Source organism: Leishmania donovani, chromosome 24 (genome assembly GCF_000227135.1).
Source record: "Leishmania donovani BPK282A1 complete genome, chromosome 24".
In the NCBI taxonomy this organism is placed as follows: domain Eukaryota; phylum Euglenozoa; class Kinetoplastea; order Trypanosomatida; family Trypanosomatidae; genus Leishmania; species Leishmania donovani.
In genome coordinates this window covers 548169-571586 of record NC_018251.1, presented here as the reverse complement: position 1 = coordinate 571586, position 23418 = coordinate 548169, and the positions used below count along the sequence as shown (strand labels likewise).

Here is a 23418-nt window from a genome sequence, read left to right as displayed (position 1 = left end):
TGTCCCGATGCGGCCCGTGCCGCTGCAGGCGCAGCCCCACCGCCCCCGACACTGGCGTTGGCCGAGTGGGCAGAATTCTCAATCACCATCTCCAGTAACAGCTCCACAAGCCATCCCGTGGTCAAGGCAGCGTCATTGCTTTCGCTGGTAAAGGGCTCCGCTAGCTCGCGCCGGTCCTCCGCCGCCGTTTCTGTCAGTGTACGCGCTACCGGCTCCCCCTCCGCCCTTCTCCCACTGGGCGGCGCGGAGAATGAAGACGTTACAGCCGCCCCAGCGGCAGCGGCTACGACATCAGCAGCCCAGGGCGAGGTGGAACCCAAGGGGCGTACGGACGGTGATGCCGGCGGCCATCGCCGCGCAATACACCGCAGCACTCCCATGCCAGCCTTACCATGCATCGCATCCAGTACCACCGGAGGCCGGGGAGCAGCTGCTACTGTAGGGCAGACCGTGGAGGGCGACTGCGGAGTCGCTTCGCCGTCGCGCCCGACAGATCGGGGTCGGCTCTTGGGCGCCTTCGCCGCTGTCGCCGTCGCTGCCGCCGCCACCGCTTCCTTGCCCTTCCCCTCTGCACTGCTTTTGCCGCTGCCGCCGCCGCTGTCGTCCCTGTCGAGGGCATTGACCACCTCGCTGGAAAACAAGTTGTACTGGCGGAACAGCGCCGCCAACTGTGCGACATCGCTGGCGCTGAGGTAGGCGGCGCACGAGAGAGAGGAAAGGGGGATCTGTGTGGGGTTGTAACGTCCACGCAGCTGCCGATGCAGCGAGATGCGCTTCTCCGGGTCATCGGGCAACAGCGGCATACATGCGTTGTCGATGTCCATGAGGTACTGCGCTGCATGGGCTCGGGCCCTAGCCGTGCGCTGCAGCGAGGACGACTCGTTCATCAGGAGGGCTTCGCCACCTCGGCCGCCACCGCCGCCCCTGTAGGTGCTGTCAAGAAACTCAGTGCGCTCCATCACTGGACACGCAGCCCACGATGTGCATCCAAAGAGTGTTTGTGAGCAGAGATGCGTAGACGTGACCACGGCCAGCGCTGATGGAGCGGGTTGCTAACGTGAGCAGTGATGAGGCTGGTGACGGTGGCGGCCAATGTCGCGGCGAAGCGCCCAGGCGAAGTGAGGAGAGCCGATAAAGCACGCAGACCGTGTGAAGTCGGCAAGCGCACAGAAGAGCGAAACGCCGTGGAGGGGGAGGGGGCCGACGGATGGACAGACAAGTGCAATAGCCGCGTTTGATTCAAAACGATGGCGCTCCTCCAATCCAACTTGAAGGAGCCGTGCATTTGTGTGTGTGTGTGTGTGTGTGTGTGTGTGTGTGTGCATCTCATTGGATCAATGAGATGAAGACACGGATTCGCATTGCCGCCACCGGCAACAGCGGCGACAGGCAGAGGAGGTCGAGAGAGATGGAGAAGAGATATAGGAGGCGTTGACGGTGGAAGCGAAAGCGGAGAGAAGAGGGGATCGCACTGATCAGATGAAGCTCGCCTCTGCGGCTCCGGGGTGACTGTCAAGCGACCCCTCCCCGAGCGAGAGAGGGGCTAGCGAGCGGCGGCTCGCAAGTGTAACCGCATCTGCGCATGCACAGACCGCCCACCCAGACACACGTAGAGAGAGTGAGAGAGTTGCAAACCTTGTCGGTCTCTGGTGGGCGGGCGAGAGAGAGTGAGAGGCAGGAAGGAGTGATGGGTAAGGCCACACGCCAAGACCTTTAGCAAAGCCGGTAGCCATCCGCTGCAGCTTGCCTACATGTCTCGAGCCCAACGTTTTTTTTTTGTTTTTGTTGTTGTTTCTTTTTTTTTTTTCAGAGAACGTGCAAAACATTGTCTGCCAAATTATTTTGCTCTTCCGTGACTTACGCAATGGTACGCACTTGGGACGCCGCGGTACGCCTCCCGCCTCGACCCCCCCCCGCCTGCCACCCACGCCGGGTACCCATCCCGGCCCTTGCCCCACAGGTGGGCACGCGCTCAACTGTACTGCGATGTGAGAAGACGAGAGGAGTGAGGCGGAGGGCGTGATGGCGTGTCAGGTGCGCGCTGGAGAGCGGTGTGCACCTATTAGAGCGGACAGTAGAAGTTTAAAAAGGGAGGGTGGAGGGCCAAGTGATAACACAATCTGATGACGGCTGACGGCGAGAGAAGGGGAGGGGGTGAAGAAGAGGGCAGACGCGCGCGCGGCCAGCACTTTTCGTTCCCTTCTCGAGTACTCACCCATTCACGGCGTACGGCGCGGCGCTCTCGCCCTCCATGCGCAGCCGGCGGTGCCCATTGCGCATGCGACTGAGAAACTTCTTCTTGAAGGAGATTTCGTGCGGATGCAGCAGCAGCGCGTCCATCGCGGCGCGGTTGCGCTGCAGGTAGGCAACCTCCTCTTCGCCGCCAGCGTAGGCGCCTTGCGCGAAGAGCGCAGGCAGCGACGCTCGGTGAGAGATGCGCATGGTTGACTGCTCGCCATCCGTGCGGCCGCTGCAGTCGGTGATGCCCTGCGTCTCTCGCAAAAGGAGCGCCTGGTAGACAAGCCGCACCCAGCGCATCGTCGCCGTTTTCTGAGCAGCGGAAGCAGGCCGGAAGAGCGGTGTGACGACTGCCGCGGCAGTGGCGGTGTCAGCACCGTGTGGTGGGGCAATCACGTCTTGGGCGCGACGAGGAAATGCAGCGTGGTCACACCTGTCCTCCGCAGACGCCCCATCATCGTCCGTCGTGAATGGTGGCGACGACGATGACGCCGCTGCAATGTGTACCAGTACGTCTTGCAGACTCGCACTCAGTTCCACCGGCGACGCTGTCGCACTCGCCGAGGGCGTGGCCGACGCAGCCGCGTGCTCCTCACCGCCCTGCGCCGCTGCCCGACCGGCCTGCTTCACTTCCGCCGTCTGCTGCTTTGCGTGCCGGAAGTCGATGTGAGGCACCTCGCCGCGCACCACCGCCGCGGCAACCTCGGAAGCCAGCGCAGTCAGCGATATCATCAACGGCACCACTCTGCGTCGATGAAGCAGTCGCAGCCACTTGTCCTGCACCTCGCGTTTCTGCGCTGCCGTTCGAGTGCTGCAGAGACGCTGCCACTGCACGTACGAGTCCGGCTGAGCTGCGCCGCCGTTTGTGGCGCCAGCAGTGTCGCACGTAACTTCACGTCGCTCGGGCAAGCCTGTCGAGAAATGAAGCGCAGCTGCAGTCGCCCGCGTATCGGTAGAGGTAGTACTTGGCGGCGGAGGCGGAACACCGTACACGACGACCACCAATGCACTCTGCAACACGTGGCGCCGTATCCATTCGTGCAGGTGATACAAGAGTCTGTGCTCTCGTCGGGTTAGCGCGAACTCCACCTCTGGGATCGGTGGCGAGGCTTGGAAGAACGACACCTGGAGGAGATCTTCACGCCTGCGTCCGTTGATGGCGGCTACAAGCGCATCCATGCGCTTGTGGAGCGTCTCGGGTAATGGAATGGCCGAGGCAGACGACAATGATGATGCCTCATCTGCCTCGGTGATGCGCGTCTTGGCAGCGAAGTCGCCCTCTTTGCGGGCTAGCTCAGTACCCGGGTTCTTCTCCCTCTCGCTGTGCGTTGCTGCCAGCAGTACCTGCCGATCAAGGCACACACCACATACCTTCTGCACCCGCCCGAAGAGTCGCACGTCGAAGCGGCCACTCCACGCAACGGACAGCCGCACCGCCTTCACCGGCACCTGCAGCTCGCGCGCAAGGATGGCGCGGTACTGGTCTCGCAGCTGATAACTGTAAGATGCAAAGCCCACAAAAAAATCGGGATCGACGCTGCCGTCCTGTGGCATAGCGGGCAGCGGCTGCTCGAGGATGGCACGGATGCGATCAAGGTTGCGTTTATACAGCTCCTCCAGCTGCGTCCTTCCCGTCAGAGAGTTCACGTCTTCAAGCCCCCACCCTGCTTTCGCGTCATGAGCCACCGTAGACAAAGAAGCTGCGTCATCCGCAGCGGATGCACCCATGCCGCCGTCAGCGACAGAGGCACTGTCTACGTCGTCTGCTGTCGGCACCTCCTCCGACTGCGATGGAGGAGCGTCATCGCGGAAGTCGTCATCTGGCGTCCGCAGCCGAGCTGCGCTGCCTCTTTGCTCTCGCCGCGGACTCGGGGGTCGGCCAGAGGGCGCTTGAGCTCGCTGTCTGCGTTGCTGAGATGTCTTCGTGTACCGCGAAGCCGATGATGGAAGGGAACTTGAGGGGAGCCGCTCTCTGTAAGTGCCGCGCAACCGGGACGAGTTGTGCGACGGGCTCGGCGGCGCATGCGCCACTCCCGCGAGTGATGCACAGCAGCGGCGACGCGTCTCCAGTGCAGCGCACGACACGCACAAAGCTGTGAGTGGGGAGCGCGTGCACACGGCAGCGCTGGCATCGCGCATGCAGCCGCGTGTCCCAATGGTGCAGATGTCATCCGTTCGCGTCACTAGCCGCGCTGGTGTCAATGTCGGTCGCCCTTCGCCTCTCCAGGCAGTCCGGAGAGGTCGTGTGTCCGTGCTGAAAGCGGCGACGCACTCATGCGCACGCCGCCCTTGGCGCAGTCCTCCCACCGCTGGTCGTCTGGGAGCTGTGAGAAGACCAGCAGCGGCGCTGCGGTGCGGCAATGATGTGCTGGCCACCATCAGCGCCACCACGCGCACGCATCGCAGCTGCATCGCTCGCTAGGGCGCTAACACGTCAAGGTTTCTCGCTGCCCTTCGCTTTCCGCTACTCGCGAACGCTTGTGCAAGAAAGGGTCGAGGCGGCGCATAAGACGCGTAGAGCCGCAGCGGGCACAGGCACCCCGCCCCTCCACCACCACCACGACAACGTTCTTGCGTCAAGGCGCGGTGTGAGCGAGTAGCGCGCACACACAGAGAGAGAGACACACACACAGGCACCGATACGCAGGGAGATGTCGGCGAGAAGCAGACGACGCACGCGGTGATGTATGTTGAGGAGAAACGACCGTTTGCCTGCGTGAGCCTATCTGAGCGTGGGTACTTGGTTGTTCGGTTCTGTGGAACGGCGCCAGAGCAGGCGCATCCCTTGCCTCGTGTAAGATAAGCAAGCAAAAGAGAAGAGAGCAGGAGACAGAGAAACAGAAAGCGTGTGATGCCCTAAGAAAGACGTCGCCGTACGCTGCGCTCAGTGCGCATGTGGCTTGCGGACGAAGAGAGCGAGATACGGAGAAACGGCGCCTGCTCAAGCGCAGCGCAGCGGTGCGTAAGTGTGGGCAAATGCACAGGCCCGTGTATGTGTGTATATGCACGTGTATGCGTTGAGGGAAAAGGGGGTTGCCTACCGTGACGTGATGTGGCCTCCTCAGAGTTGATGTGCACCACCACCATCACCACTCGGCACATACACACCCACACGCACGAGACAGACCGAAAAGCGCGCATGCGGGGACGGTGAAGAAGGAGTGGCTGCTAATATGCGCGTGGTTAAGTGGCAGCGCTGTAAGCGTCACGGAAACTATTACCTTCACGCCACACGTGCCTCGCGAGGGAAAGAGGAGTGGCGGTGGCCGGGGACGATAGATGATCGTCTATATTCGAAAACAGAAGCAGCAGCAGTACAGGCATCGGCGTACTTACCTCAACTCTCCCCACCCACGCCACCGATCGCTGTCTCTCTTCATCGGCATCGGCTGTTCGGGGCATTCGATGACGTCATCTGCACGCTCGTGTCTGCAACATACACCACCACGCCTTCCATCTCGGTGCTGTGCGTGCTTGTGCTTGTGCGTGTGTGTGTGTCGTCTTTTCTCATCGATGCAGTGAGCACCCTGACAGCCGTCCAAGTGCGCCAAACTTCACATGAACGAGGACGAGCATGCGCTCCTGTCCAGTTAGGTCGGCGGGTGTGCGCGGGTATGGAGTGGTCACGCCCCCTCGGTCGGCCCCACCGCCATGCTAGGCTTCAACACAAACGGCAGATTACCGACTCGCGGCTACTCTAGATGGTCGGAGAGCTGCTTTAGCACGACCGGATTCAGTACCGCCGTTGCCGGGCGCATGGCAGCCGCGTACCGAGTCCCGTCGCCTGCCCCTGGAGCATCCGCCGTGACCGCTGACGCTAGTGTTGGCCCCAGGTCAGCGATAGGCATCAACGTCCCTCCCTGCACCGCCACGACACGCGTGCAGAGGTTTAGCAGAGTGGACATGCGGTGGGCAATGATCAACACCGTCGACTCGCGCAGCTCATTCGCCAAGACGCGGTGAATGGCGAAGTCCGTCTGCGCCTCAGCGCCGGAGTGAACGGCGTCTTCCAGGAGCACAATCGGTGGCCTCCTCAGCACCACACGCGCGAGGCAGAGAAGACGGCACTGCGAATCCGTCAGGCCCGTCTCAGCCAGGTCGTCGCCGACGAGCGGGGCATCAAGGCCGCCGCTCAACTCCACTGCAGCATCGAGTCCAACGGCCCGCAGCGCTTCCCACAGCACAGCGTCCTCCACAGGCTGCCGCAGCCCCTTAACCGCATGCCCGTGAAGGTGGTGTGGATGGCTTTCGTTGCTGGCCGTGTCGCAGCTACTGCGGCAGCGGCGACGTCCGTCACCTCCACCGGCACTCCCTGGCAGGATGTGCTCGTTGTAGCCGCTGTTGTTTCTGCGTCTGAGGCAGCGCTGGAAGGATGTGAGGCTGTCGCGGAGCCGTCGAGCTGCTGCGCCCGCCATGGAGGCGACGCCACAGTCACCGCCACGGCTACCGCCATCCTCCGAGGTGCGGCGTTGGTCTCTGAAAGCAAAGTCGGCTGTGGTGTGCATAAACCCCACGTGAGCGCGTTCGCCGCCTCCGGCTTGCATGTATGGCTGAGCACTGTCGATGCTACCGTAGCTGTTCTCCGCCGCGGAGACAGATGCCCTGCTGTCCTCTGGTCCAGCAGCAGCCCCGGTGCCACCGCGAGTGTGAGCAGTAGCGCCTCGTTGCAGCAGAGGCTCGCGCTCCCCAGCCGCCGCTGCCAGCTGTGCGGTGACCGCCGCGGCGGCCCTCGATGTTGGACGTGCGTCTGCCTGCAGCTGCTGACAGGCGAGCGTCGTGGTTGGTAGGAAAAGATGGTCAGCGCCGCCGTTGGCGCCGTCCATCAGCATGCAGTGAGCGAAATGGTAGCCGAGGAGGAGGTTGCTGCGCCACGACCCCTGCACGAGAAGTGGCTCCTGTGACAGAAGGCCAAACCAGCTGCGAAGAATGGGGTATGGTATTCGCGCGGCGTCCTCGCCGTCCACGAAGACGCCGCCGCCTTCGATCACGTCCACCAGGCGTAGCAGCACGTTGAAGATGGATCTCTTACCTTGTCCGGCGTGGCCCACCACACCAAGGCGCTCGCCTGGAAAGACGGCCAGGTTCACGTGGCGCAGGACGTACGGCAGCGTGGCGCGATACCGCGCCGAGACGTTAATCAGCTCGAGCAGAGGAAGCGTAGTAGCGCAAGAGTCGCCTGGAGCACCAGTGGCCCTCCGCTCCCTGGACGATGAGGACGGCGAAGAGTCATCGGTGAATACGGAGAGCGATGCGGGGGCATGCGACTCAGCCAGGCCGTCCTCACCGCCGGCCGGCCCCAGCTGCTGTCGTCGCAGTCGCTGCCGGTTCTGTTGCTCGTGGCGCAGACGGCACCGCTCCGCCTTCGCATCTTGGCGGGCCTCACGCTGCCGGGAGCGAACCTCTTGCCCCATCATGGGCGACGCCGTCGGCGACCTCACATTCTTGAGCAAGGGGGCGTCATCTCCACCCTCCAGCACAAACGGCCCTGTCGCCTTGCGACGGACGTGGCTGTAGGTATAAAGGTCCGCCTCGCCGACGAGGGCGAGCGGCTCCTGGGGCGCGCCCCAAAGGCTCATGAGCCGCTGTACCGAGATCCACTCTTTCGCCGTGAAGGCGCCGAGGCTGCGGCACATCACCGTCAGCACCGGTCCGGCCCGCAGGCAAGCGATCACGGCCACTGCCGTGAAGCTTGGATGTGAGTAGGAGAACGTGAAGATGACGCCGACCGTGGCAGCTATGTACACGGCGAGGGTGGCGAGCACATGCAGTCGCAGCTCCACCCAGCAATCCGTCAGGTAGGCCACCATGGAGGCCGTGTTGGCCGTATCCAGCGCACGGCAGAATTCCTCGCGCAGTCGGTCCTGCAGAGCCATGCAGCGCACCGTGGGTGCGCCCTCATACACCTCACGCAGGATGTTGGTCATGCCATTCACCGAGCCAAGCTCCAGCCGGCGCACCTCGCGCAGCACCACCGCGTGGCGCTGCGAGATGTGGTAGAAGATGGACACGGCCATCGGCAGCAGCAGTATAAAAACGGGGTTCACGAAAGCATTCCACAGTGCGACCAGCACCATCTGCGCACCGCAGCTCAGCAGTGTCTCCGCCGTGGACAGAGCGCGGTACTCGGCAACCTCGCCGTCGTCGCGCAGCACGCGCGTCACGAGCGCGATGATGCGACTGTCGAAATAAGAGGCTGGCGAGTGCAGCACACGACATGCAATCTGGTTGTAGATGAAATGCATCGTCCCGTACGCCCCGACGTACACCGCGCGGGCGCGGAGTAGCGTGAGCAGCATCGCCAAGAGACACAACGCAGACAACACACCAACGAAAGCGAGGTCGCTGACGGCGGCCCACGTGTACAGCTGCTCTGCCACTCGAGACGAGAACGACCGGCCTACTACGGCTGCCCTCGTTGCGCTGACTGCGGAACGCGTCGTGTGCGCCGCCATTACCGCCAGCCACGCTGCAGTCCAAATATCGACGCACAGAGAGATGCCCTGCTGGAGGAGCGCTGTCAACAACACCCACGCCACCTGCCCATCCATGAAGCGCAAGAAAATGAAGAGGAAGAGGCGGTGGCGGCGGTGCAGAGGAGGCTCGCGCCGCAGTAGCTGGGCGTAGTGGCTGCTCATGCACCGATCGTTGGAGCAGGTGCTGTTGCTGCCACTCCCGGCGCTGGCGCTGCTGCCTTGCTCGCTACAGTCGCTGGCGCAGCCAGTGCCGTCCACGTTAACGCCGTGGAGCGGCGCTCCGGGATCGGCAGCAGGGTGTGACGGTGCTGCGGTGGGCGCCTTCAAGTAGAGCGACGGCTGGCAGCTCGCCACGTTGGTCGTCACGGTCCCCGGCAGCGGGACCTCCTTGGGCGGCGTCTCCGCGCCCGAAGCGGCTCCGCTGCGGCCGGTTTCACAGCGCCGCGGCAGGCGTGGGCACGAGGAGCGGGAGCGGCTGGGGCGTAGAGCGGCGCTGTTGCCCAAACCCCCCTCCGCGCCGGCCAGCAGCGCCGAGCCCGCCAACGACACGTCATCGCCAGAGATGCCGGCGTCTAGGCGATCGACAAGCTCGCCGAGCAGCCGTGGATCGCGCGGACCAAAGCCCGCGTCGCCGTCGAACAGCACCGTGGTAGCCGCGACCGCAGGGTCGTCGACAAACACCTTCACCAACGTCTCCGCCTCGGCCGCCTCCTGCGGCTCCTCGAACTCCTCGGCATAGAGTGCTGGCAGCGGCGGGGTCATGGCCTGGCTCGCACTGCTATCGCGCTTCAACAGACCACCATCATCATCGTCGGCCGCAGTGCCACCGCAGTCGCTTGCCTGTCGCTGCATCAGTGCCTCCTCGTCATCCTCGTCACCGCGGGCATGCAGAGAGGAGACGGCCGTGTACAAGTCGGTGTCCTCCCGCACGACGCCATTCACGACGCTGAAAACGCGATGCGGCCGCAGCGATCGCAGTCCGACGTTGCTGGCCAAAACAATCGTCTTCTTGCGCAGTAGCCTGTGGAACACCTCGCGGATAATGTGCTCCTGAATGGGAGGCTCCAGTGGCGAGAGGACGCTGTCCATGAGATACACGTGCGACTTGGAGTACACGGCCCGCGCGATGGCGATGCGGCAGCGCATGCTTAGCGACAGCAGCTCCCCTCTCTCGCCAATCACGGTCGCGTCACCGTGCGGCAGCGCCGTCACCTCCGCGCTCAGCGCGCACGCACGCAGCACCGTGCAGTACCAACGCTCCAGCACCGGGCCACCACCGGGCACGATGTTGGCGCGGATGGTGTCGTTCTGCAGCCAAGGCACCTCGGCACAGTAGGCGCAGGATCCGAAGACGAGGAAGCCGCCAGTGCTGCTGTCGTCGCCTTCCAGGCCGGTGGGGCTAAGCTGTGAGGCGTTCTTAGTGGTAACCGAGCACACACTGGCGCGATCGTCAGCGAGGCTACGGGCAGACAACTTCGACGCCTCGCTTCGAGCGTAGCCACCCGGCGACGCACCGCCTGCTGCCATGAAAGTCTTGGCCGCAGCAGCCGCGGCAGCAGCTGTCGAGGCGATGCCGGCCAGCGCCCTCTGCGCCGCTGCTGCATCAGCGCCGGGTACAGCCGAAAGCGTCTGCTCCGCGCTGACGCACCGCCTTGCCTCGGCGGAGTCCATCGGCGACGCCACAAAAATGCCAAGTGCGGCGGCGTCGGCTAGACTGATGCTGTTGCTCGGTGGCGTAGGGAAAGCCGGGGGGCAGGCCGCCGCAGCGGCGGGGCCGGGGTCGCGCCGGTTGCCGTCCCCCACGGCGCCAGGGGCGCCGCCGGTGTATACCGGCGCCAGCGCCGCTGCCTCGGTGGCGGACACGACGGACAACGTTTTCTCCGACCTGTATCCCGTCGAGCTGCCGTTCGTCGAGCACCCTGACGACACAAACAGATTCACCTCGCCGAGGATGGACAAGAGCAGGGTGCTCTTGCCAGCCCCCATGGAGCCCTGCACGACGACCAACTGGCCAGGACGGATGCAGAAGTCGACGTCACGCAAGAGCGCCGACGGCGGCTCTTCGGTCAGGTCATGCTGCCACGTGAAAAACGAGTTGCGGCACACCACGCTGCCACGGCGGTAGTTAAGCAGCGTGCTGCCGGGGTTTTCCACGCGCAGTTGCTGCTGCGTCGCCGTGAAGCTGGTCAGATCCACCCAAGTGCCGGCAAACTCGTCGGGCCTCTGCCGCAGGTACGCCTCGATGCGCTTCATCGCGAGAAAGCCGCGTGCCACCACGCTGAAAAGCGCCGGCACCTCCAGCAGCGGCATCGTCAGCAGCACGAAGATGGCAAGCGCGGGTACCAGCACGTCCATGTCTCGCAGTTCCTTGGCGGAGAGGACGCACTCGGCGCCGAGGGCGGCCACCATCAGCAGACACTCCACGCCGCCGGCCAACATGCCGGCCGTGCCCTCCGCCATCGCCACCGCCTCAGCGCGGGAGGCCTCTGTCGCACGCGCCTTCCGCAGCCAGTGAGCCAGACGCCCTTCCAGCAACATGGCCTTGACTTTGCGAATGTGCCTCAGAGCGCGCTGCAGCAGGGCGATGCGTGGCGCTGCTGTCTCCCGCGCCTCGTGCCGCCTCTGCCGCACCTCGCGCGAAGAGTGGCGCAAGAGCGGCACGGTGAGGAGCGAACCGGCACCGGCCACTGCGGCGGCCACCCAGCCTACATAGTTGGCGAGCAGCAGCAACAGAAGTGCCACTCGCAGCGGGCAGGACCAGGTCAGATGCAGCGACCTCAAGCACGTCGCGACACGCATCGCCTCCTCAGTGGCCAAAGCCACCACTTCTGCCTCTGTGAAGGTGCGCTGCGCGAGGGGGAGCGCCAGCGTCTTCTCCAGCACTACCGCACAGACGCACGTACGCGCCTCCATTGCGGCCTGCTGCGCCTGGCCCACGTAGGCGCTGTGCACCACACCTTGCAGCAGCAGCAGCACCCCCAACAGGTTGGCACACAGAAGAGCCTCCGTCACGCTGCTTTGATCGCTCGGGGCCTCGCGGCGGTGCGGCACCATGTCGGAATCCACGCGCTGCAGGCACATAGTGAGCAGCTCAAGCACGGGCACCACCGCCACGGTCAGCAGCTCACTTAGCAGCAGCAGAGGTGCCGCGACGAGCAGAAAGCGGCGGCCGCAGCGGTGCTCCAGGAAGAGGTAGTACAGGCTCACATCACTCAGGGCGAGCTGCCGGCGCATGTGGGTCGGCAGAGCGGAGCCCACTGATGGCGCAGCAGCGCTGCTGCCGCACGAGGACGCCACTTCGGTCAGCGCCCACGTCGCCTCCTCTATCGCTTCGCTCGACTCCACAGTCTGATAGCCGTTGGGGTCGTACAGGTTCTCGGCGGCGGTGCTAAGGCGGTCCTTCAGCAGTTCGCGAGCGAGACGCCGCCGTGTGCGGCGCACCGTGCGCGATGTGCCAATGTATACGTGATAGAAAAGTGTCACGAGGATGCACCGTACCGGCGCGGAGAGAGCCCACAAGAGACTCTCCTGCCAGCACCGGCGCGGCCGCTGCGGACGAAACTTGGCTGCCTGCTTAAACGAAGTATGGCCGAGCATGACAGCGGTCTGCCTGCCGTCCAAGCTCTCCGTCTCCTCGCCGCTCTCACTGCGGTCGGCTTCGTGCAGGTGGGCAAGCGACATCAGCTCCTCCTCGGCGCGATTCATAGCTTCGTTGCCGGGAATGAGCAGCTCCCCCGGCTTCGCCACGTAGGCGGCGAACCACACCTTTCGATAAACCCACAAACGCCACGCCGGCATCGCAATGTTGTCCAGTGACAGCAGTTCCTCCGGCAGCGAGGGCAAGAAGCGCTCCTGTCGCAGCAGTGTCGGCTCCAGCAGCCCGAACTTTAGCAACGGGTTCAGCCAACTATGGGTGAGCCGCGACAGATACCCTGCACGATCGTACGACTGAAAGGCGTTGCCGGGCCTGAACTCGTCCTCGCCGGCCTTGTTGGGGTCGTACAGGCCGCGTTCCACTATGTGTTTAGCAGCCGACTGTGGTGGCGGACCCTGTGCAAAGAGCTTGGACGGTGCCTCCGAGAAGTCCGGGCCGATGATCCGATCGTTACGCTGGTGCGTCGAGTCACCTGCCGCAGAGGTGCCTTGATGGCTGGCTGTGCACTGCTGCGACTGCTGCTGGGGCCGCTTCTCTTGCACGCGCGATGGCTCGTCCAGCTCAGGAGAGAGCTGGGGCATGTAGAAACGCCCGGTCCCAGCGGACCTGCCACCCGGCCCAGCGCGCGGAGAGAGGGAGCGGTGCAGCACGCCTTGGTGGAAGTTCGCACAGTCAACTGCCGTCAGAGGGTTGACGGCGTGCGCGCGCGCCGATGCGGTAGTCGCCGGCCGAGTAAGTGAACCGGACGTCGGCGTGGCCGCAGTGGAGGACGTCGCTGAAGAGGCTTCGCTGCTGCATTCACACGAGGCGCTGCCGCCGTCGCTGCCGTCATCGTCTTCATCGTCGGTCGCCTCTTGTGCATCCAAGTAGAGCCTTGGGCACCGGTGATGCACGTGCCGCGTGGCACGGTTCCAGTACAGCACCTCCTCCGTGAATCGAGTCCGACGCTGCAGGCGCTTCCGCGGCGTCATCGACTGTTGGCTGCTGTTCAACGACCTCTGCAAACGGTCTTGTGAGCGGCGGCCGTGTCGACGACGAGTGGGACTGGCGGAGATGGAAGACGCGACCAAATGGGTCGGCGAGGGGTTCGGAGGCCCTGCCTTGGCGAACGCAGTCAGAGCACCGTGTGCCGGTGCTGTAGCAGCGCCCATGTCAGGCGTTGCGGGCGCGGCGGCGGGCGCCACCGTCACCAGCCCCGCGCTCACACACTCTTCAGACGACGAAGAGGCCGACAACCCGAGCGCCAGCGCGCCCGCCGTTGCCGCGGCGTTCTCCTCGTCCTGCTCAGCTGAGAAGCCGCCATTGCGGGCTCTGCTGCGACTATGCTCGCCGTCCTGCACTCGTACGATCGGCGACCGTGCCGCGCATGGCATCGCCCTCAGCCACTGCGTGAGATGCGCCGTCGCCTCCGTGGTGGTATCCTGCGGGGCCGCCGCGCTGCGACGAACAGCTGACTGCTCGTAGAACTCGACATCCTCGAGAATTTCGGCGAGTGTGAAGGTGGTCTCGTCGCCCATACCCGGTGTGAGGGAGGCGTCACCGTCATCCGTGGGTGCGCCAGCGGTCGCGGAGACCGCCAGCGGCGTCTTCAGCGGGCCTCCGCCGAGCCGCGCCGGCAAGAGCCAGCGCCAGAGAGGACTCGGCAGAGGTGGTGTGGGTACACGGTGGTCGCTGCAGCTGCCTTGCACGGGGCTGCGTAGCCAACGCCACCACCACCTCATCCGCCAACCGGACCATGATATGCAGCCGCGGGCGAGTTCGTAGATAGAGTTGGCCCGCAAGAGGCTGCGCTGCTCGTACAACGCCATCAACTCACCGCAGAGGGGGCAGCGCACACACCCCTCGGGCTCCATAAGCTCGCGCACGCCAACGACGGCGTCCAGCACTCGGTGAAAATCCTTCACGAGGCACAGCAGCAGGAGGCAGACGTAGAAGACCTCGATGCCTTCGGCGAGCGGCTTGAGGTACCACACTTGATCATAGAGATAGTACGGAAGGTTGATCTCATCCACAAGCAACTTGCCAGCGCCTCCGTGACCGCCGCCGCCCTCGGCACCCCCGTCGACGGCCAAGGCGGCTCTATAAAACCAAAACATGGACACCTGTCCCCTCCTCTTGGTCACCACCGCGTACGGCGTGCCCTGCTGAAGAAACGCCGCGTCGTCGGCGGAGCACATTGTGCGATGCGGCCAGTGCGACAGCACGAGCATCCAGCAGTAGATAAGGAAAGCGTGCGCGCCGTGGCGAATGTACCAAAGCAGCTCAGCAAGGGCGATGCAGAGTCGCAGCGCGGAAAAGTGCCCGGTGAGCATGCCGTCCGTCACGGTCAGCAGCAGGATGACACAGGCGACGCCGTAGAGGTGGTAAAGCAGGGCCAGGGCCAGCGGAGACGAATATAGCGGAGACGCCGCCCACGCGTCGATGATCTGCGACAGCGCGACTAGCCCGTGACTGAGATTCTTGCGCTGCGACAGAGTGTGCTCCGGCGCGACGGGAGGAGACCCTGCAAACCAGCGCAGCAGCCCAGGGCCGTCACTCGTCGCGGCAGCACGGTGGCGGTCTTCGTCCTTGCTACACGAGTCCCATGACACCGTCGGCCGCAGCTGATTGCTCTGGCCGATGGCGGCGGCGCCAGTCGCCTCGCGCAGCGTAGAGACTGCAGTCGCGGACACAACCGTCTTCTGCGCACCACCCCTGCGACCGGCATCGCCGCCGGGCTTGTGCGACAGAATGCACGTGTGCGGGCTGCCGCGGGGCTTGCCCTGACTCATGCTGTCTATCGCATCATTGTCAGTGCTATGGTCGGCGTTGTCACTGTCGCGCACGTCCCGACCAGCATACGAAGTACTTCTGGTGGTGCCGCCGTGGTGATTCTTGCCCCCCAGGCTGGAGAAGCTGCTCGCTATCGCCGTGGGCATCACGGCATGGCCCTCCTCAAGGAAAAAGACGGAGTCGTGAATAGCCCACACGCTCTCGACGGAGACCGGCGCTGGCAATTCGCTGGAGCGAAGCAGGGCAGCCGCCTCCGCGCCGCTCGGGCCCTTCCCCGCAGCGGCGCTTAGTCTTGTTCTGCCGTTGTTGCTACACCCATCGCTGCCCCTTCTGTGTTGTCTGACGCTCTGCGCCTCGAGCAGCGACTTCGCCATCGACTGGGAGAAGACGGTGGAGCGGTAGAGGATCGGACTGCTCCAGAAGGAAAGAATGAGCAGCAGATGGAAAAGATGAAACACGACAGCCAGCAGCCAACTCGTCCACGACTGCAGGCGGACAGCATACGCGAAGATGCGGAGGAGCTCGGAGAGCGACGCCGGTGCAGCACCAAACGCAAGGCCACCATTGCCGCCACCCGCGCCTCCGTTGGCATCGCTGGAGCCGCCGGCGCTGCCGTTTCCGTCGCTGCCGCTGCCGCCATCACCAAAGGTGCTTCCGCCGCCTTTTAAAGAGTCGCCGACCAAGAGTGACGACACAGCGACGTGGGGGGAAAGGTTCGACGACGAGGTCGTCGCGGCAGGAACGGCGGACTCGGTGCGTGGCGCCGACTGCGTCAAGCGGCACATGGACGCTCTCGGCCCGGGTTTAGGGAGGAGGGGAAATGCCTCACTGCAGCCGCGATTGCCACGCGCGACCGTGTGCGCCGACATCCACGTATAGGATGAGCTTGGCCCGTTCGGTGAGGGCAGCATGCTGCCTTGACTGTCGAGTGCGTGTGCGCGCGTGGTACGTCGGTAAGAAGCGCGACAAGGCGTGAGGTGTGTTAGGGAGCGAAAAGGGGGGGGTTGCAGAGCGGGCACTGCACCGATGCCCCGGCACACACACACAAACACACAAAGCCTTTATCTCGGCCCCGGTTAGCCAGTTGACTCCGTCTGTGAGTGTGCGTGGTCTTGTGTCCGCATCCCTCCCCCCTCCGCCTCTCGCGCACCCTCTCTCACGGAGAGACACCCGAGCACGCTCTCCTCGACGGCGCGAGCAGCTGTAAGAGCCACGCAAGAGGGGCGCGACGAGAGGAATAAGAGAGGCGCGCACACTGGCACGTGCAGGCATACAGGCAAGCGAGCACGCACCCACCAGCGCGCAGAAGGGGGAGGGGAGGAGGGCGGCGCACACCTACTTGCGCACCAGGTGCAACGAGCACTCTTACCTCAACGGCAGTGAAATAAAGCGACAGACGACAGAAAGGAAACAGCAACGCTACAAGTGGTCCAGCGCTGAGACGGCGGAGCGAGAGCTGCAGCGATATGCAAACGCACACACGCGCGCGCACACATGGAGCGAGAGCCCGTCGCAGAAAAGGGTGAGTAGAGGGGAAGGGAGGGTCGTCGAGCCGGCGATGGTTTCCCTGCCCCTTTCAGCGAGCACCTCTGTTCTCTCAGGGTAGGACAGCTCGATAGTGCGACTGCGCGCAACTATCGAGAGGGAAAAACGAACACGCAGGCACACTGCGCACCCAGCACATGTGTACAGCAAGACAGGGGGTGCGCGAGAGAGACACGCGCAGAAAGCAGGGGGACAGCGTATAAGAGGTCAGCGCAATGAGTGCGGAGAGTATATAGGGAGTAACCAAAAGAACGCTGAGAAAGCGGTCCCACCCAAGCCGCGTACGCTTGTGTGCGTGTGTGTGTGTGGGTGTGCTGTTTACGAGCACCTGATGATGGCAGTAATGATGGTCTGTACGTTGTCGGTGTTGGTGTGCCCGTATGCTGTTACTCGTCACCGAGCTGCTGGATAGATGGATGGACAGAAACGAACAAGAAGTGCGGGAATGCGGGGGGGGGGGGGGGAGTTGCCGTGAGACAAGAAAAGAGGGAGGCACCCGAAGGAGAGAGGTGCACGCGTGCGCAAGCACACTCCAGAGATAAAAGCGAATGGAAGGGTATGCCACAGCATCAATGCCCGAGATGCATGCATGCGCATGTGTACAGCAGTGAGCAAAGAAGGATGAGGCGCGTTGTCAGGGAGTTCCATCAAGGAGGGACAAGAAAAAGAGTGTGAAGGTGAAGGAGTAGGATAAGAAGGGCGTGGCAGCCATGGAACCTGCGCCGTCTCTTCTTTGGACATGGCGGAGGCGGAGGGGGGGGAGACAGGAGAGAGCGGTGCACGCTCTTGCGCACACGCAAGCATGCATTCCTGAGGGGCGCTTCGTGGAAGGGAGGGTTCTATCATGGCGCTTTTCCTCCTCTGTGGTCGTGTTTCGCTTTCCTTATCGGAGTGGCGGTGGTGGGTGGTGCGTCTCCTTGTGTATTCCGGTCGCTACAGACTGCTTAAGTACAGAGCAAAGAGAGAAAGAGAGAGAGACGGACACGAATGGCGAAGGGGTGCGCAGGGCACGGCACACGCGGAGATGATGTAAAGCGCCACAAGAGACGGACACAGCGGGGCACACGCGCACAGGTATGCGCAAATCAATAGAAAACAACAAGAGCCAACATGCAGAGCGTGTGGGTGTGGGTGTGAGAGAGTCGGAAAGGAAGACAGCGGAGAAAGGCGGCCCATCTACGGACACAAAGAGATGCTGCAACACACATAAGGGGGAGAGAAGAGGGAGAGAGAGTTGTGAAAGGTTTGATCGCTGCTTGAGCAGGCGCGCGATCTATCCTTCGTCCTTCGCACTTGGTCGCGTCCTTTGCGAGGACAATGTCGCCGCTTCGGTTGCTCATCGACACATAGCCACAGCAGAAAGAAAAAAAAGGAAGAGGGACAATACATATATCCGTATACCTATACACCAGAGAAACCCAGCAGGTTCCATGTACATCCTGTCGCTGTTAAACGAGAAGTCGTCCACGCCCACGCAACGATGCAAGAGAAGCGCAGCGTGTCTGTGTGAGTGAGCGTGGGGATGGGGAAAGAGCGAGAGAAAGGGAAGAGAAACAGTGCAGCGGCGACGGTGATGAGCAAGTGGAGGGGGTCGTCGATATCGCGGCACAGGGCGTTGCGCTCTCACCCGAACTTTGTCTATCCCTTCCCTCGATCCCTCCCCCCCCCCCACTACTCCATCTTTACTTGTATCCACGGGTGCTGCAGCAGCTGCTGCACCGTCGGCCGCTTCTCCGGGTCACGGATGAAGCACTGGCGCATGAAGTCTAGGCATCCTGGCGTCGCCTCCTCTTCCGGAATTTCCGTCGGCATCCCGGTGGCAGACGCAATCATCATGATAGCGGCTGGTGCACTCGTCTTGCACGGCCACGGCGGCCGCCCCGTCAGCATCTCCGCCACAGTGCACCCCACCGACCACACGTCCGCCTTATAGCTATACCCGCTCCCGTCTCCGGACGCGTCCACCACCTCGGGCGCCATCCAGTACGGTGTGCCGATCACGGTGCTGCTCTGCGACACGGCATCTGTCAGCCGCCGCGCCGCCCCAAAGTCGACAAGTTTGATCTGCGACTTGGTGGCTGGATCGGCTGTGGTGTCGACCAGCACATTGTCGCCCTTGATGTCGCGGTGAATGATGTGCTGGCTATGTAAGTAGTGTAACCCTGAGAGCAGCTGCTGCGTCCAGCTGCGCACCACCGAGGATGGCAGCGGCTTGAACTTCTTGACGAGAGCGGAGAGGGAGCCGCCGCCGATGTACTCCATGAACATGCAGACGCAGGCGCTCTCCGAGTCAAAGTAGACGCCTTTGAACGTGCAGAGGTTTCGGTGTCGCAAGCGATGCATCATGTTGACCTCGCGCGAGAGTGAGACAAGCTCGAGGGCGCCGAGGTGATCTGCTGCAGCCTTCCTGTTGCCCAGCTCCACGCACTTGACGGCGTGGAAGCTGCCGTCAGGAAGGAGCCCTAGATAGACAGACCCGTAGGTGCCGCGGCCGATGAGGCTGCCCTTGCGCCACTGTCGCAGCTCGCTGGCATTGCTAGTCTGCAACATCTCCGGGGTGAGGTCGTCAGGCGAGAGCGTCACCCAGGCAGTGTACTGCGCCTCCTCCTCCGCCGATGGCCGCAGAGACGCGATAGCCTCTTCGGTGTCGCCACCGTTGCTCGTGGACGCCTGCGCTTCCGCCGGCCAGGCAGTGGGAGCTGTTTTCACCGAGGCGCCCTTGAAGTCTGCGCCATCCGTCACTGCTGCTCTGCCCCCGTCCCTGCGTACTAGCGCTACAGATAGTGGAAAGGTGGACGGCGGGCGCTGCTCGGGGGGCGGAATGGGGACGTGACTTCGGTCAACGCCGTTGCCCGCAGCGCCTCCCATCGCCGCGTCCTCCTGTGAAGACGAAGTGAGCACATGCTCAAGCTGGTCCCGGTCAGCCATCGATGCCAGAGGTGGCCCGGTGAGTGAGCCGTCCTTGACGTAATTGGAAGACGCGCGTTGCTCGCGCCGCCGCTGCTGATCAGAAAGGGTCAGAGAAGCATCAACGGCAGAGGAAAGCACACCTCCAGCTGCCGTTGCAAGGCTAGCTCGCCGCTTGGGTGTGGTGATGGAGGTGGCCTCGCTTGGGTCGCGAAACTCTAGCGCAGACGCCGACACCTCTGTCAAGGGCGGTGGGGCCACACTATCGCCGCCGCTACTTCGCTTCTCGCCGAGCTTCTCTAGATCAAACGGCCGCAGCGTGCCCTTCGCGCCATCAGCCGGTGGCCGCGAGACGGACTCCTTGCCGGCAGAGGCCAAGGGTGGCATCGACACAACCGCCTCTTTGGGCTTCGGCTTTCTCGCCGCGGCGGCGGCCGTCACGGCCGCCGCAGCTGGAATATCACGCCGCGCGCCGCATCGGCTGCAAAAACGCGCGCTCAACTTTTGAAACGCCGTGCCGCACTGCCCACACGTGGCCACAACTCCACCGCCGTTGCCGATGGTCGTCACCATCCTGCCTCCCCCAGGCATCTACACGAGAGTGTCCCAGCCGCTAAGGCAATTCAGGAAGAGAGAAGAGGGTGATTGGAGGGGAGGAAAGTGATGCACGTGTGTGTCTGTCGGTGTGAAGGGCTGCGTGGATCCACTACGTTGGCGAAGAGCGTATGCGAGAAGCTGTTGCGCATGGCCTTTTACATCTGTCTGATGGAGACGCAATGAAGGTGCTTGCAGGCAGAGAGAGGGTGGGAGAGAGGGAGAGAATACGCCTAGAGCGATGGAGAAGGAAGCGACGTGAGCAGCAGCGGATGCGCATATATATATATATATATATGCATAGACAAGTGAGGGAGGGAAGGGGATAAGTGCGGCGCGGCACAGCGGCGCAGCAGAGCTGAGACGGAGAGTGGTCGTGGAAGGTGGCAAGAGAAGGGAAAAGAGCACGCAGAGGAAGAGAGAAAGCGTGTCGTGTCCCGCGTTGCCCACTCACAGCTGGTCTGCCTTTGTGAGCATCTTGTGAACTGTCCCCCTCGACGACCGTAAGGGACGAAAAGGGGAGCGAGCGAGAGAGAGACAGAGTGACGGGCGCGTCTGAGGCGCTACGATGCGCGGCAAAACTCCGCTGTGGGTGCCCGCTAACCGAGTCCAGCGTTCTTCGCTCCGCGTGTTCGGCTCCCGCTTGGCCCCTCCCCATTTAGTGTTTGAAGAGCGCAAGAGCGCATGCACGTAAACCGAAACACACACACACACAGATAGAGAGCGACGTGGAAGCTTCTCTGTGTGCTTCATCAACACTTCAGTCGCCGCGTGCAGTCATCATCAGCTCACATGACGATGCCGGGAGGGGGTGTGGCGTGGCTGGCGGCCAGTCTCGCTGCGATCGCCTCCAGCCGCCCCAGTCGCTCTGGTGCCTTCCGCGGCTTCCTTAGAGACGCAGATGTCAGCGGTGCCTTGCGGCACCTCGGTCTTTCGGAGCGTCTTCTCGAGCTCAGCGCTTCGATGCAACGCCAGAACATGTCTTGCCTGCCGCTGGTGCAAGTCCTCTGCCATAGTGCCGTCCACTGTGGTCACGTCGCCTCCAGAGCGTGCCACCGCCTCGACGATACGCTGCGCCCATGCCACCTCCTCCTCCGCTGGTGTGTATGCCGCGTTGGTGGGCTCGATCTGTACCGGGTGGATGAGTGTCTTGCCATCCAAGCCCAGCAGACGGCACTCCTGCAGGCTGCGGCGGAAGCCGGCCTTGTCGGTGGGGTCGTTGAAGACAGCATCGATGACAAACATGTGATGCGCACGAGCGGCCAGCAGCACCTGCACGGTGCTCTGCCACAGCGGCAGCCGCATCGCAGTGTGCAGGGATTCCTTGCCGGCCTCGCTAACGGAGTTGCCGTCGGTAGTACCCGGCAGAGTCGAGGGTGTGACCATGGGCAGTTGCAGCTCGGCGCTTAGGTCGTTGTACCCCATGACGGCGTACTGATACACCTGCTGTTTGCAGATAAGGGGTGCCTGTATGACGGAGAGCGGCGATTCGAAGAAGGCCCACAGCTGATGATACGGGTACACGTAGTCCTTGATGAGCTGATGTGTGCGCACGGTCGTCTTCGGTAACGCAATGCCTTCAATGGCGGGGCCCAGCAGGCCTACCAGCTGCAAGTCCAGTATCGCCGTCGCCGGGTCGTAGTCCGGTGAGTTGATGCGGACAATTAGGCGGGGATAGGCATCGCCCGCCTCGGCAGCAACCTCACCACTCCCAGCGGCGGCGGCGGTAGCCTGGGCGGCCCGCTGTGTGCGCTGCTCCCTCTGCAGGTCTTCGACAAAAGCTTGAATATTCTCGCGCGCCCGCCGCTTCGACGCCGCACCGACGCTGTCCTCGAGATCAAGTATGAAGCAATCCGCCGGCAGCGTTGGAATTTTGGCCAAGGCGCGCGGCTTCGAGCCTGGAACGAAAAGGACGCTGCGTGGGCACAGGGTGGGATTGCGCGAGATCAGCGGCGAGCGGCGCCCGCGAGCTTGCGTGTCACCGGCCTGCCCGCCATGAGTTGTAGCTGTGGCTGCCGCAGCAGCGGCGGAGAGAGACGCGCCGTCACTGTCCCCGTAGAAGCGCTGCTCGACGGCCGCTTGCGCCTCCTCGGCCGCCACAGCGTCGAGCTGGCGGTCGCGATAAATCTGGAAGTCGAGGTAGAGCTGTCTCAGCCACCCGACGAAGCCCTTCTCGGCGCTTCTGTTAGCGCTGCCGCAACGGGGAGAGCCACTGAAAGCGGAGGAGGGCGAAGACGACGAGGACGAGAGGCTCCGACGAGGCGTTCGCGTTGCCGCAGCGGTGCTATCACGCAGGAAGGGTTGCAGAAGACTTGGTGTGTGGAGGAACGCCGCGGCGCCGCCAAGAACACCGGCGCAACGCGGTGCACCCACTACGCCAGCGACCGGCCTCCTCATCGTTCACAGAGCTGCCTCGCGCACACACACGCCCCCCAAGTTGCTGGCGACGGGGCTCACGAAACGATGAAAAAAAGAGCGCTGCTGCTCCTGCTTGGGTTTGCTGGGGTTTCTTGAGCAGCGGTGTGGTGCGAAGGGAGAGGGGAAGTCGGAAGACGCGTGTGCTTGCATGCGGAGAGCGGCATATGTGCAACAAGACTGCGTTCAGTGCTGCCCCTCGATTCCTCTGAGTGCCTCGGGAATCGCTGCGGGGTCCCTCCACCACGCGGAAAGAAGAAAGCATCCAGAAAAGGATGATAGCGCTTGCCACGATAAGGGCGATGATGGTGCGTGACATGGCGCGTGCTGGCACACCCGTAAGCGTACGAAAACCGCACGCATCCACCGGCAGGCACAGGCCTGCACAAGTAGGCATGCACATCCACGCATCGAGCCGAACAGGAGCAGGGAGGACGAGTGATACCGCCTTTTTCTTCTCGTTTTTTTTTTGGAACGCCTCATGCCACCACGAACAAGTCCGCTGATCGATGCAATGCACAACCACAGTTCACCGACCTCTGCCGCCCCACGGCGGAGTCCTGGTCGACCGGCACGAGCCGTCCTGCCGTCGAGTCGGGCCACGCGTCTCTATCGAGCTCTCCCTCTCCTTCCTCGTCCACTCCTGCCGCATACACCCCGCTCGACCGGCACCGCACGGGCCTGGGTGTACTGCAGGCCTTCATCCACGGCGGGCCGCGTTCAGGGTCCTGCACTCGAGGGCGGAAGCGGTGGCGTCCGGCGCGCGGCGACAGCAGGGGATGGTGCAGGCGCATGCCGCCCGAGCTCGAGAAGGAGGCT

General features: G+C 63.4%; 4 protein-coding genes across 4 annotated transcripts; all 4 read right to left on the bottom strand.

Moving 5' to 3' along the window:
• Window positions 1-2211: 2211 nt before the first annotated feature.
• Window positions 2212-4650, bottom strand: LDBPK_241520 (hypothetical protein, conserved; the record flags this gene model as incomplete). The annotated part of the gene is made up of 1 exon (XM_003861195.1): window positions 2212-4650. The coding sequence occupies one exon, from the start codon at window positions 4648-4650 to the stop codon at window positions 2212-2214; it is 2439 nt and encodes an 812-aa protein (XP_003861243.1).
• A 1280-nt stretch (window positions 4651-5930) lies between these two features.
• On the bottom strand, window positions 5931-16049 carry LDBPK_241510 (multi drug resistance protein-like; the record flags this gene model as incomplete). Its single annotated transcript, XM_003861194.1, has 1 exon — window positions 5931-16049. The coding sequence occupies one exon, from the start codon at window positions 16047-16049 to the stop codon at window positions 5931-5933; it is 10119 nt and encodes a 3372-aa protein (XP_003861242.1).
• A 2305-nt stretch (window positions 16050-18354) lies between these two features.
• On the bottom strand, window positions 18355-20163 carry LDBPK_241500 (protein kinase, putative; the record flags this gene model as incomplete). The annotated part of the gene is made up of 1 exon (XM_003861193.1): window positions 18355-20163. One exon carries the CDS (start codon window positions 20161-20163, stop codon window positions 18355-18357), a length of 1809 nt encoding a protein of 602 aa, XP_003861241.1.
• Window positions 20164-20967: 804 nt separating this feature from the next.
• Window positions 20968-22581, bottom strand: LDBPK_241490 (hypothetical protein, conserved; the record flags this gene model as incomplete). Its single annotated transcript, XM_003861192.1, has 1 exon — window positions 20968-22581. One exon carries the CDS (start codon window positions 22579-22581, stop codon window positions 20968-20970), a length of 1614 nt encoding a protein of 537 aa, XP_003861240.1.
• Window positions 22582-23418: the final 837 nt, after the last annotated feature.